Source organism: Kogia breviceps, chromosome 7, assembly GCF_026419965.1.
Source record: "Kogia breviceps isolate mKogBre1 chromosome 7, mKogBre1 haplotype 1, whole genome shotgun sequence".
Lineage (NCBI taxonomy): Eukaryota > Metazoa > Chordata > Mammalia > Artiodactyla > Physeteridae > Kogia > Kogia breviceps.
This window is the reverse complement of record NC_081316.1, coordinates 36,361,479-36,374,878: the sequence shown is the minus strand read 5'-3', so window position 1 is coordinate 36,374,878 and position 13,400 is coordinate 36,361,479. Positions and strand designations below refer to the sequence as shown.

General features: G+C 36.7%; 1 protein-coding gene across 3 annotated transcripts in view; it reads left to right on the top strand.

Annotated features, from left to right (window-relative positions):
* The window catches only part of PRMT3 (protein arginine methyltransferase 3), a 140,955-nt gene that overhangs the window by 3,271 nt on the left and 124,284 nt on the right, over window positions 1-13,400 (top strand). For all 3 annotated transcript variants that reach the window (XM_059070158.2, XM_059070159.2, XM_059070161.2), the window contains exons 4-7: window positions 565-614; window positions 1,467-1,569; window positions 9,172-9,331; window positions 11,005-11,149. In XM_059070158.2, coding sequence (XP_058926141.1) covers window positions 565-614; window positions 1,467-1,569; window positions 9,172-9,331; window positions 11,005-11,149 — 458 coding nt within the window. The remainder of the gene's footprint in view (window positions 1-564; window positions 615-1,466; window positions 1,570-9,171; window positions 9,332-11,004; window positions 11,150-13,400) is intronic.

Here is a 13,400-nt window from a genome sequence, read left to right as displayed (position 1 = left end):
CATGACAAATAGTAATTGGTTGGATATGCTATTGTTTTCCCTTATTTTAAATGCTGCTTCATTTCTGAAAAGATGAGAACCAGATAACAAGCCTCACTATTTTTTCATTTGCATCATTTAACTTAATGTAAAAGCTATACTTTGTATACCCTGTGTCCTGGCAAAATTATAGTTTAGTAGGTACCGTAAAAATTGGGAATTTAGAAACTTTAGTATCAACTCTAGTATTAACTGCCAAATACTTGGTAAAATCAAGGGCCTATTTTTCCTCATTTGTATTGTTCTGATAAGTGAGTAGAATTCTAAAAATTAATTTCCAATTTTTCAGAAATGCAAGAAAAGCACTTAAAAATTTGTCCTTTCTGGCTGTTTCTCAATTGAAATATTCTGAAGTGTCGGAGTTACTGTTTCTAGTTCTTAGTAAGAAATTCAAAATTTTTAAGTAGTAGTTTAGAGGACAAATATTTTATTGTCTAACCAGAGAAGCATCTTTGGAGCAGGTTAATGAAACAAAACTCATGTTATGTTAAAATAGTTGAATTATTATTTTTTTTTCCTTTTTAGGACTTGAATTTTATGGATACATTAAACTAATAAATTTTATTAGACTTAAGGTAAGGTGGTAGCTTAATCTACAATTTTGTTTAAAACCTAAAGATGTACTACAGTGATTATCAATGCACCGATTTTTAAAAGAATATGAGGAACTGCTATATAAGGAACTGTTTTAAATTTGACACTCATCATATTGGGGGAATCATGGACATGAGGAACTAGCACAACATACAGCACCAAGTAAATGGATACATACCATACTTAAGTGTGGTTTTTAATTTTGTGTAAGAGATGAATCAATGTTAAGTGGCAAAGTAATTCACTGTCAGATAAAGGGGAATACTGATAGTCTTTCTGTAAAATCAGATAATTTCTATTGTGATTTTTTTTTTTTTTTTTTTTTTTTTTTTTTAAATTTTTGTGGTACGTGGGCCTCTCACTGCTGTGGCCTCTCCTGCTGCAGAGCACAGGCTCCGGACGCGCAGGCCCAGCGGCCATGGCCCACGGGCCTAGCCGCTCCGCGGCACGCGGGACCTTCCCGGACCGGGGCACGAACCCGCGTCCCCCGCATCGGCAGACTCTCAACCACTGCGCCACCAGGGAAGCCCTATTGTGATTTTTAAGTGCCTTGGTTGCTCTTTTTGTTCTGTTTTTTAAAGTTCTTTGTTCTAGTCAGTTGATGTTTATATTGCCATTTCCTCAAAATCTAAACAATATAAAACTGTGCATTGAAACAATTAAGCAATCATCCAGTCAAGTTAATGAAATGGCAGGTGAACATAGACTCTTTAAATAGAGATTTTGTGTGATGTAGGCATGATTTCCTTTTTTGTTTAATTTTCCTGGTTTTTTGGTAGGGGGATTTTGTGATTATGTACAGTGAAAAAATATGCAATTAATTTTACTTCCAGAATCCTCCAGTTGAATATATGAATTCCATATACAACCCAGTGCCTTGGGAGAAAGAAGAGTATTTAAAGCCGGTATTAGAAGATGACCTTTTACTTCAATTTGGTAAGATAAACATATGGTATCTACTTTAAAGCAGGGTCATTTGTTATGGCAAAATAGTGGTTAGGTGTTACAGGAAAATATATCATCCCCTTGATTCTCTAAAGACCTCGTCAGGTAGTTGGTTTCAGTAGGAATGTTAAGTCACTTAGAAAGTGAGAGTCACACTAACAGTTACTAGGGAGGAATATGAGCTTGGGTTAAACATTGTGTAAAAGATGTTTTGAAACATAAGGAAACTTGAGAGAATAATTTTTAGTTGTCAGACTGATTTTTTTTGTGTGTGTGTGGTACGCGGGCCTCTCACTGTTGTGGCCTCTCCTGTTGCGGAGCATAGGCTCCGGATGCACAGGCTCAGCTCCATGGCTCATGGGCCTAGCCCTTCCGCGGCATGTGGGCTCTTCCCGGGCTGGGGCATGAACCTGTGTCCCCTGCATCGGCAGGCGGACTCAACCACTGTGCCACCAGGGAAGCCCAGACTGATTTTTAATGTAACTAAAATCGACAAAATTTTAAATTCAAATTAAAAAATTTAAATCAATATATTTAATATTTAATAGATTTAAGTAAATTTAATAATATTGCTGCTTTTGCCTCATAATCCAATCAGATACTTGACTTTTCTTAAGACATCTAATTTATGGAGCTTTCGTTTTGGTGCAGGACAGATTCCACGAACATTCCCCACATACGCTAACTCTTAAGCCTCCCTTGTGGCAGGGTCACTTATCTTTTGACTGTAGCTTTCTTAGTTTCTTGCTCTGTGCTTTGATTCATTCCTTATTGAACAGGAATCTTATGAAAATTCTGTTGGCTCTCTATAGGTCTAATTTGTTGGAGTTCATGATTTATTATTATTTTTTAAACTTATGCTTTTTTTCATGTTTTTTTGTGCCAGTTAGGTGAGATAGAGGGGTTTGCTGTCTTCAGATCAGCAAGACCATTCTAAACAGACACATACCTTCACAGATAGTAGTTTGACAGTGTGTATTTGAGCAGTCCTTTGGTAAGTGGGAACTGTGGAAAACCACTCATTTCCTTGAGAAGTACCATCACGAGAAGTTGTGTGGCAGTGTGATGCAGTAGTAAGAACCTTAATGTAGGATTCAGGAACTAAGTGACCCTGGACAAAGCACTTAAACTTTCTGTTTTTTTAGGTCTTCATCTATAAAATGAGAACTAGGGCCAGATTTCCAACTTTCTAACTCTAAAATTTGGTGAGGCCTAGGTTGATTCTTTCCCATTTTTACAACTTTTATTAAATTTTATTTCTCCTCAAAGTAACCAAAGTGATCTCTTTGATACATGACAAAGTGCCCACTAGGTGTTTTTCGTGACTCCCTAAACTAAAAATTGAACACTCACAGGTTGAAAGTAGTTTGTTAAGTACTTTAGAAACATGAAGAAATGAATCCTCATTGGGAGCCCACAATCTAATAGTAGGAGTGTTTTGTTTTTGAATGACTGTCCTGTATTATAAGGTGGAACATAGTAAGTTTCATGGGAAGTAGGAAAAATAGTGTAGTTCAGAAGAGGAAGAGATTATTACTCAGATCAGCAGATACCGAGTGCTATTTGCTGGTCACTATGGATACAGATCGGTATTGACCTCTTCACTCTCCAAAGGTATATTAACTTCTTTCAGACTTAATTTATAAAAAGGTGATAATGACAAGGTGATAATGACACGAAGGAGAATTTATTGTTATTAGTAAATAAGTTCTAAGGAGTTTAGATGAAGAAGTCACAACCGAAATCTGGAACAGTTAAAGGACCTAGTAAAGGAGGTGGAACTTGAACTGGGCATGCTTGTTAGTGCACCGCCCGTGTCTCTCAAAGGATCTGTGGGACTTCCCTGGCGGTCTGGTGGTTAGGACTCCATGCTTCCACTGTAGAGCGCATGGGTTCGATCTCTGGTCAGGGAACTAAGATCCCACAAGCCGCACAGCACAGCCAAAAAAAAAAAAAGCAAAAAGATCTGTTCTCCTGGCCATTGGTGTAGAGAGATGGAAGAGAAGGTCTTCATTCTCATGGCTCCTGGCTTGATTACTGACCATTTCACCTGCACTGTCTTTCAGTAAATAGTTATTGAGCATCTGCTTTGTATTAGGCTTTGAGAATATAAAGATGACTAAATTTAAAAAGGAGATGACTAAGAAAATAGGCAATGAAAGTACAGTGTAAGTGGGGAGAAGTAACTATACTGATGGAGAAACCTGGCAAACACTGCCTTAGCCAGGTAATGAAGGTTAACGTCATTGGTGATAAGTCGTGTCACTGGTATGGACCCTTTATATCATGTGATGAGAATGGCACTTTACCTCAGTGGTCTTCCTCCCAGGCCAGTAACCTCAGTCTAACCATGAAAAACCATGAGAGAGAGACACAAAGTGAGGGACATTCTACAGACTGCCTGACCAGTACTCCTCAAAACTTTCCATGTCATTAAAAACAAGGGAAGCCTGAGAAGCTGTTGTAGCCAAGAGGGGCTTAAGGAGACATGACAACTAAACATATGTGGTATCCTGGGTGAGATCTTGGAACAGAAAGGGGACATTAGGGGAAGACTAATGAAATCTGAGTGAATAAAATGGAGTTTAGTTAATTTTTTTTAAAGTATGGTATAATATTTGAAACATATTCCACAAAGGGTTAATATCCTTTATATATAAAAGACTCTTGAAAATTAAGGGACAAAGGATCAAAACAGTTGATAGAAAAATGGGGAAAAATTCTACCAAAAAAGATAGGAAAATAGCCCAATAGCAAGATACCATTTCTCACCTCTCAGACTGGTAAAAAATTTTTACAATATGACAACACATTCTGTTGACAAAGCTGTGGAGAGACAGGCACTGTCATAAGATTGCTAGTAGAATGCAGATTTAGCAATACCTAAAAAACTGAACATGTGATTTTTAACTGAGCAGTTTCACTCATAAGAATTGGTCTTGAAGATAAACCTCCAACGTTCTGAAAATACATATACAACAGATGCCCATATAGAGGAGAGTGGTTGAATAAACTATGGCACTTCCACACCATGGAGTAGTATACCCCTATCCTCTATTAAAAAGAATAAAACTGAACTGGTACAGAGTGTTATCCAGGACATACTGTCAAATGAAAAAGGCAAAGCTCAAAAGAATATCTACTGTGATACTCTTCACATAAGAAAGAAAGAGATATAAGAAAATGTTTATATGTCTGCTCATTTGTGCAAAAGAAATACAGGAAGGATAAACTAGAAACTGAAGAGATTGTTACTGAACGGGGTTTGTGGGACAAGGATGGAAGGAAGGGTGCAGTGGGATTGAGGTAACAGGGATGAGGATCGAGTGACACTTTGCTGAGTATATCTCTTTGTATAGCTCCAACTCTCAGGACTATAGTAATGTTTTTTATAGCCTTCATATAATCAAAAAACTCAACAATTGAAACAGCGAGGATATATGTATGCAAGGGTGCTGCTGGTGCGAAATAGAATGCAGGCACTAACAGATGAACTGAACTGTAATACAAAGGAATAATGTAACCATACTGCAGGGAGTGGGGAGGAAAAGAACTAGATGAGTAACTGAAACCTTTAATGGATGTTGTGCTGGGGCTACAGATAAAAAGAACTGCATCCACGTTGTAATCCAGTAAGAAAAGGCATTTCTTGCAGGGTAAGGATTAGCAATTCTGACACTATTTTTGTGTATGCTAGAATGGAACAAGTAAGTTAATAATTTATGGATGGTGCTTCCCTGGTGGCACGGTGGTTAAGAATCTGCCCGCCAGTGCAGGGGACACGGGTTTGAGCCCTTGTCCAGGAAGATCCCACATGCCGTGGAGCAACTAAGCCCTTGCGCCACAACTACTGAGCTTGCGCTCTAGAGCCCGCAAGCCACAACTACTGAAGCCCGCACGCCTGGAGCCCGTGGTCTGCATCAAGAGAAGCCACTGCAATGAGAAGCCTGCTGACTGCAACGAAGAGCAGCCCCCGCTCACCACAACTAGAAAAAGCGCACGCGCAGCAACGAAGACCCAACACAGCCAAAAATAAATAAATAAAATTAATAAATTTATTTTTAAAAATTTATGGATAAAAGCCAGGTTTCTCACAGTTGGAGAATGAGGTTTCATATAAGGAAATGAAGGGTGAAATGAGTCCTGTGTTGACAGATTGGAATCAGAAGTATCAGTGTAAATTCATAGTTTTTCTTATACAGACAGACAGATACAAAAATATAGATGTTTGTGTGTGGGGGCGTTAGTATAATACATATACTTCCTAGCTCTGCTGAAAGGGCCTAGAAAAACCCCAGTAGCAATGAGCATACCTAGTACTCAGATCTTGATTTATAATCCTTTATTAATAAAAGGAACCAAGGGTCCTTAGAGAGGTGATTGATTTCCAGGTGGGGCAGGGAAAATACAAGGTAAGTCTAGGACATCTTGTCCCAGAAAATTAGGAAGTACTTAAGAAAAAGTGGGGGAAGAGGGGACTTAACCTAAAGAACACAGGAAGCAACCTGAAGGACCTCCTAATGGCCAAAGCTAGAAGAATTTAATCAATACAGAAAATGACAGTATTGGGTTTTAACCCATAGGATAAAATAAATGTCCATGAATTCTTATTGACATGAATAATCAACCAAATAATGGGAAGTAGTAGCTCAGCTTCAGCGTAGAATTCCTATTAATAAATGTCAAAGGGAAAAGAGAAACAGAAAATCGGCATTAGGCAAACACCACAGTAGTAACTTGTAGAAAAGAGCAACCCATGCATGCTAAGATTAGTGGGCGAAAATTTAGGCCGGTGAGATAGGATTTGCATAGTTCAAAGTATGTCCCCCAAGAAATTTGTTAACTACAAAGGAGCTGTTAAACTTTTGAGTGGAAAAACTGAGCAGACACTACCATAACCAAGTGATCAAGGTTAACATCACCAGTAATAAGTGTACTGATGCCATGAACCCCTTGGTGTAATGCTCTGAGGAGGCAACGTCATTTCTCTGCTGTTCTTGCCAAAAATGTTTAACCTCATTCTAATAATGAAAAATCATCAGTTGATCCCAGGTTGAGGGACAGTCTACTATATTACTGATCAGTGTTCTTCAAAAGTGTCAAGATACAGTTATTGGGTGCAGTATTCTATAAATAATTCACGGTGCTGAATATTTTTGTTCAGATCTTTTATGTCTTTTTGGATTTTTGAAAATCTACCTCTGTCAGTTGTGTTTTTTTTTTTTTTTAATAAATTTATTTATTTTATTTATTTATTTTCGGCTGCATTGGGCCTTCGTTGCTGCGCGGGCTCTCTCCAGCCACGGCAAGTGGGGGCCACTCCTCGTTGCGGTGCACGGGCTTCTCACTGCAGCGGCTTCCCTCTCTGTGGAGCACGGGCTCCAGGTACGTGGGCCTCAGCAGTTGTGGCACGCAGGCTCCAGAGCACAGGCTCAATAGCCATGGCACACGGGCCCAGCCACTCCGCGACATGTGGGATCCTCCTGGACCAGGGATCGAACCCGTGTCCTCTGCATTGGCAGGCAGACTGTCAACCACTGCACCACCTGGGAATCCCTGTCAGTTGTTGATAGGGGTGTATTTAAATCTCTGACTGTGATTGGAGGATTGTCTTTTTTTGCCATTAATTCTATCAGCTTTTGCTTCGTGTATTTTGAAGCTCTCGTGAGGTTTATTCTCATTTATAATTGTTACATCTTCTTGATAAATTGACTATTTTTATGGTAATTTTCAGCTGCCAAAATGAAGTATCCAGGTGATTTGAACCTCCTGAGACAGAATGTAGATGTGGAAATTCATCTTCCTGAATATGGTTTAGGACTTTAGACTGTTTTCATATAGTTATGCATCTTAATGTTTACTGAATCGTTTCTCCTTTTCAAAGCTATACACTTAACCTTTAATATATAATTATCTGTGTACAGTTGGCCTTCATATCTGGGAGTTCTGCATTTTTGGATTCAACCAACCTTGGATCAGAAATATTCAGGAAAAAAAAATTCCAGAAATTCAAAAAGTAAAACTTGAATTTGCTGCCCGGTGACAACTATTTACACTGTATTTATAACTATTTGAATAGCATTTACATTGTGTTAGGTATTATAAGGAATCTAGAGATGATTTAAAGTGTTATATGTAAGTACGCCATTTATCCAAGGGCTTGAGCATCTGCGGGTTTTGGTATCTGAGGGAGGGGGGTCCTGGAACAAATCCCCCACAGATACCAAGGGACAACTGTGTTATTAATGCTAACAGCTTTTATTCTGACTCACTTCTTGCAGCAGAAAGCAAAATAGAGAAACTAGCCAAAACAAAGAAACCACTTTCTTTGTTTAGTTCTAATCCATAACTTAAACTAACAAGGTGGTTTGCAGACGGTGTGAAGAATTTTAAAGACAAGGTACACAATGAGAGTTTTAGTAGGAAGTAGAAAATATGGTACACCATCCTTTAATAGTTTGGCAATATTTTGTTGCTCTCCTTAATTTTTGGTGAACTAAATAGTGGATGAATCTATAGTTTTTTAAAACAATGAGTCAGTATTCTGCTAGACTGTTTAGAGCTTCGTGGCACACCCATACTGCTTTTATAACAAGTTCAATTTAGGCTCTAGTCTCTAAGTTATAATATTATCATATATTTGTTAAGCTTAGTTATTTTGTCCCAGCTCTAAAGAATTGTTGCAGTTAAAAACTGAATAGGGAAAAAAAAAGTCCTGTTTCCCTCGTACTGAGGAGACAGTATAATATCTGCCTTGTTTTTATTGCTTTAAGTTGATTTGACAGTTAATTAGACCGGTCAGTGGACATTGGGATTTTGTAAAACTCACTAGTTCCATATATTAACTTCTGTTTGCAGAGTTAATGATTTACATATAGTGAAATTAAATTTAAATCAAGAATTTTTAATAATATTAGGAATTAGGATATTTAATAATGTCAGCAATAAGACAGTGTATAGATTGCACACCACCTTACCCACAATGATAAAGTTATTGAATGTACAGAATTCCTTACCTACACACTGTCCTTAAGGAATATCTAAATGTCATACCTGTTATTCTACAGATAAAGACCCAGAGGCTGGAGGTGGCCCTGTGTGGTGGCAAGAACACGGGCTGGGAAGGCAGGCATGGGTTTGAATTGTAGTTCCTTCATTAAACAGCTGCATGGCTTTGGGCTAGTCAATTTCTCTGAAATTTATTTTTTCCATGTCTTAAAATAGGGATAAATGTTTATATTTTAGGTTTGTTTTGAAGATGGAGTGAGATGTAATGCATGAACTTGAAAGATACCTGATGATCAATAAATATGAGTTTTTTCTACTTTTTTGTTTCTTCCTGGGTTTGGTTCAGTACAATTAATGCTTATTTATGTGTTCAGTTTAGCCAGCTAGTGAAAAGCTTAGACTAACAGCATGCTCTTTAAACTCAAATTGGAATAGTTTGGATATTAAATATTTATTTAATTAAAAGTACTAATTTTTCTCAGTTGGCCACATAATAGGCACTTAGTATATACTTATTTGTAACACATTTACATGTGCTTCATTGTTATAAGATGGCCTGATGATAATGTCCATTTATTTGTTTAGATGTAGAAGATCTTTATGAACCTGTGTCAGTTCCATTCTCATACCCCAATGGACTCGGTGAAAATACATCAGTTGTTGAAAAATTGAAACACATGGAAGCCAGAGCACTGTCTGCTGAAGCTGCGTTAGCTGGAGCACGTGAGGATCTGCAAAGAATGAAGTAATTTATCAATCTTATAGAAAATTAATTGTTTAGATCCCCAAAATAATATAATTCATAAAAAGGTAGACTATGGTAAAATATTTCATATACTGGAAAGCACAGTGTAGATATTTAATTTCAATAATATTAAAGATATGCAGTATTTTTTATACATTGTGGATATAGTTGATTAACATAAAATTCTGTAGTTTTATCTGTCCTCTTATATTTCTTTATAATTACTTTTGTATTAATGATAATTGTTCTGGGGAGTGTTTTCCTCTTGAGTGCTTTTTGTTCCTTGATATTGCCTTCCTTTGAATTACCTATTTCTTTAAAAAAATATATTTATTTATTTATTTAATTTTGGCTGCGTTGGGTCTTCGTTGCTGCACGCGAGCTTTCTCTAGTTGCGGTGAGCGGGGGCCACTCTTCTTTGTGGTGCACAGGCCTCCCATTGCGGTGGCTGCTTCCCTTGTTGTGGGCTTAAGTAGTTGTAGCGCAAGAGCTCTAGAGTGCAGGCTCAGTAGCTGTGTTGCACAGGCCTAGCTGCTCTGTGGCATGTGGGATCTTCCCAGACCAGGGCTCGAACCCGTGTCCCCTGCACCGGCAGGCGGATTCTTAACCACTGCACCACCAGGGAAGTCCTGAATTACCTTATTTCTAATAGATTTCTCCATTTTACTTTTCCTCTCCTGGACTTGTTAAAGTGTAAGGATTAATATTTTTTAGGCTTGGGGAAAATACAGGGTTGAAATTTTTGTTTTTAAAGAATCAAAATATAATTATGATGAAGTATGTAATCAGAAAACCAGCTACATAGGATGGTTTTCTCTAGTGAGTAAATTAACATTCTGCTGGCTTAGTACTTGTCAGAATTTAATGTGCATACGAATCACCTGGGTATCTTGTTAAACTAGATTCTGATTCAGGAGGCCTGAAATAGGTAGTGTCTGAGATTCTGCATTACTACCGAGTGTATATACCTCTAGCTTAACCTATTAGATTTGTAAGTTGGTTGCTATTGCCCAATTACCCATTTGATGGTTTGCCAGAATGTCCCCAGGAAAAATAGTATAGCTGATTGTAGTTTCCCTTTTTCTGAGATTTTATGCTGGGTAATCTAGTAACCAACAACTCTATTATGTGCCTCTTTACACTTCTCTCCCATATATACCTCATAGATTCTTGATGTATTGTGATCAGAGAAGGAACTGAGTTTTAGAGCCTGAGCGGATGGTGTTGATGTGTGTAAATAATTCCCAATTTGGGTCTGCTTTCTGCCTATATAACCCTTCCATTAGATACTATGGTTTTAAAGAATATTCATAGCATTGGAATATGCTATATTGATTCAGCTACTAAAATAAGATTTGGAACAATAGAAGTAATAAAGTTGAATAAAGTCATAGTGTGCTTGTTTTGTTCACTTGAAAGATAAAACAGCCATAGCCTGCATAGTTGGCAGTGCTTTTGTGATTTGTAGAAGGAATGCTTCCAGCTGGGTTTGAATATGCCGTTGCTTAAGATCCAGCAGGGGGAGCTTTCCGTTGCTTAAGATAGAATGTGATTTAGAAGGCTCATCACACTCCGCACTCCCCTCCTCCCCCTTCCTCTTCCTCAGCCTCTAGCCTTTCTTTTTTCATGGTCCAGTAAACTTGTCTCAAGGGTGTATTTCAAATTGATTACAGACAATTTGCTCAGGATTTTGTGATGAACTCAGATGTCAGAACCTGCTCGTCATCTACAACTGCCATTGCAGACCTCCAGGAGGATGAGGATGGTGTTTATTTCAGCTCATACGGGCATTATGGGATACATGAAGAAATGCTAAAGGTTAGAAAAGAGCACAAATGTACCAAATCCATACTAAAGGAAAAATAGAGTAAAAAAGGTTCTTAATACATATGGGAGAACTGCGTTTTTGGTTTTTTGAGAACTGCTTTTTAAATCTTTTTGGAGCTTCATAGCTCATCTTGCATTGAAAAGATTATAGAAGCATCAGAGACACTGTAAATTCTGTTTAAAATCATTATTAATTTTTATTATGAGATTACCTTTTGCTGGAAATATAACATTCGAAAAAATTGCTGACGATTTTAGTCTTCTCAAGAGCAGCTTCTAAATAGGAAGAAAAATATGATTGCCGTTTAATGTGTGAAGGAAATGATTAATTTTAGTGTTTTAATTAGCAGTACTGACTTTAGTTTGGGCTAATAATAATTCTTTGGTACGAAGTTAATTATAAATAATTCTCACAGTTATGACATTACTTTTTTACATTTGAAATCATTGCTATATAGAAGAATTTCCTAAATCAGATACTTGAATTTGGTTGGTTTTAATTTTTATAATGGTAATGTCCATATAAACTATAAGTAGATTTCTAGGTTTACCTGGTATATTATGTACATTTTATCATGTATTATAGATTATAAAATAGCAAAACGGTTTTTAATTCAGTAAAACTGAAAATATCTAACTAGAGTAAAATAAATGTTGGAGTGTAAAAATTACTGAAAACTTTAATGTTTATCTCTGTGAATTTTAGATGCCACTACTTTTTTTTTTCTTAAAAACCAACAAACGAAAAATTTCTTTCTGAATCACCTTCCTTAAAAGATTGGTTTATTTTATGGACACCCCAAGACTGTGTTCCTTGAAACATGCCCATTTAAAATAACCAGGGGTAGTTAGTATGTATATATTTTGTTGAGTCAGTGTTGCAGGATCACAGAGTGGAGGTTTGCTGATTAATAGTAATTGTAATTACTTGGGGTCTTTTAAAGCAGTGTCATGTCATTTCTTTGCTAATGACTTGTCACAGTTGGTTGTGCTTTTTGTTGTCACTTGGGTAGTTGCATAGCATTACAAATAACAGTTATCTTATAACTGTTGCTAAGTAATAAATTAAGTCCAGAGTGAATTTGTTTAAAAGAAATTGACATACTCCATTTTCTCTGTTAAAATTAATTTTATTGTGTCTAGAATATTTCCTTTAAAGGAGTTAGTCTAAGCCCATGTTTGCCATTTTAAATCACCCCATCAGTTTAAATGCCATGAACCTTTAATGCTTTTGATATGGAAATTGTATTGGGTTTTTCAGACAGATAAGGTTACTGAGACTCCTAGAAGATAGTACATCTGAGTGCTCGCAGTACAGTCTTCAGGGAAATCCATTTGGACTTACTTCCAAATCTCTGTCCTGGACCCTTGTAGCTCTGTATCAACAACTAGAGGATCTTTACACCTGATGGAATATTTTAAGTCCTTTTGATGTACATATATATTTAAGAAGTTCCAGCTGGAAGTTTCCAGTGCTGTGTTTTCATTTTTAGAGAATCACTTAAGACTCCTTAATAATATAATTTTCCATGCCTTAATTCCCCTTTGCTGTTATATAATGTAACCACTTTCTCCTTGGAGATAACTTGATTAAGTCTTCTTAGGCAATACGGATATATTTCATTCAAAAAGAACTATTTGTCAATTTTATGTTTTGTTAGGTTACATACTGTGGATGAATATGAAATGTGCCTTATATCAAGCAATATTTCTTCTGTTTCTTATCAAAACAATTCTTAACACACATAATTTGTTCAACGTTGTGCTACTACTGGAGTCTCATATGATCTTTATAAATAAATTAAAATTGAGAAGCCATGCATACAGGACTTATTTTTATGGTTAGAATTGGCCTTGCTTTTATAAGAATATTATTTGGATTTTTTGTTACTTACTAGTCACAGGTATTTTAATGACAATTTTTTGGCATATGTTGTGATTATAATTATAAATAAAGATAGTTTGTAATCTTACTTTCCAGAGTCAAGGTGAAGCTAACCTTTTTGAATTCAAGAGATAACGGGACAGTGGACGTTAACTTTCAAAATCCTTTGCCACTTTATCTTTCTGAAGAAGAGTCATTGTTGCTAATGTTATAAATCGGAGATGCATCACTCTCTCTCCTTTTTTTTCCCCCCAAGTAAAACATTGTTCATCGTGGTGAACATTTATCACAGATTATAGTACCATTAAATAAGTTTTCATTACTGCATTTTTCTCATTGTATCTGCAGCTGACTCTT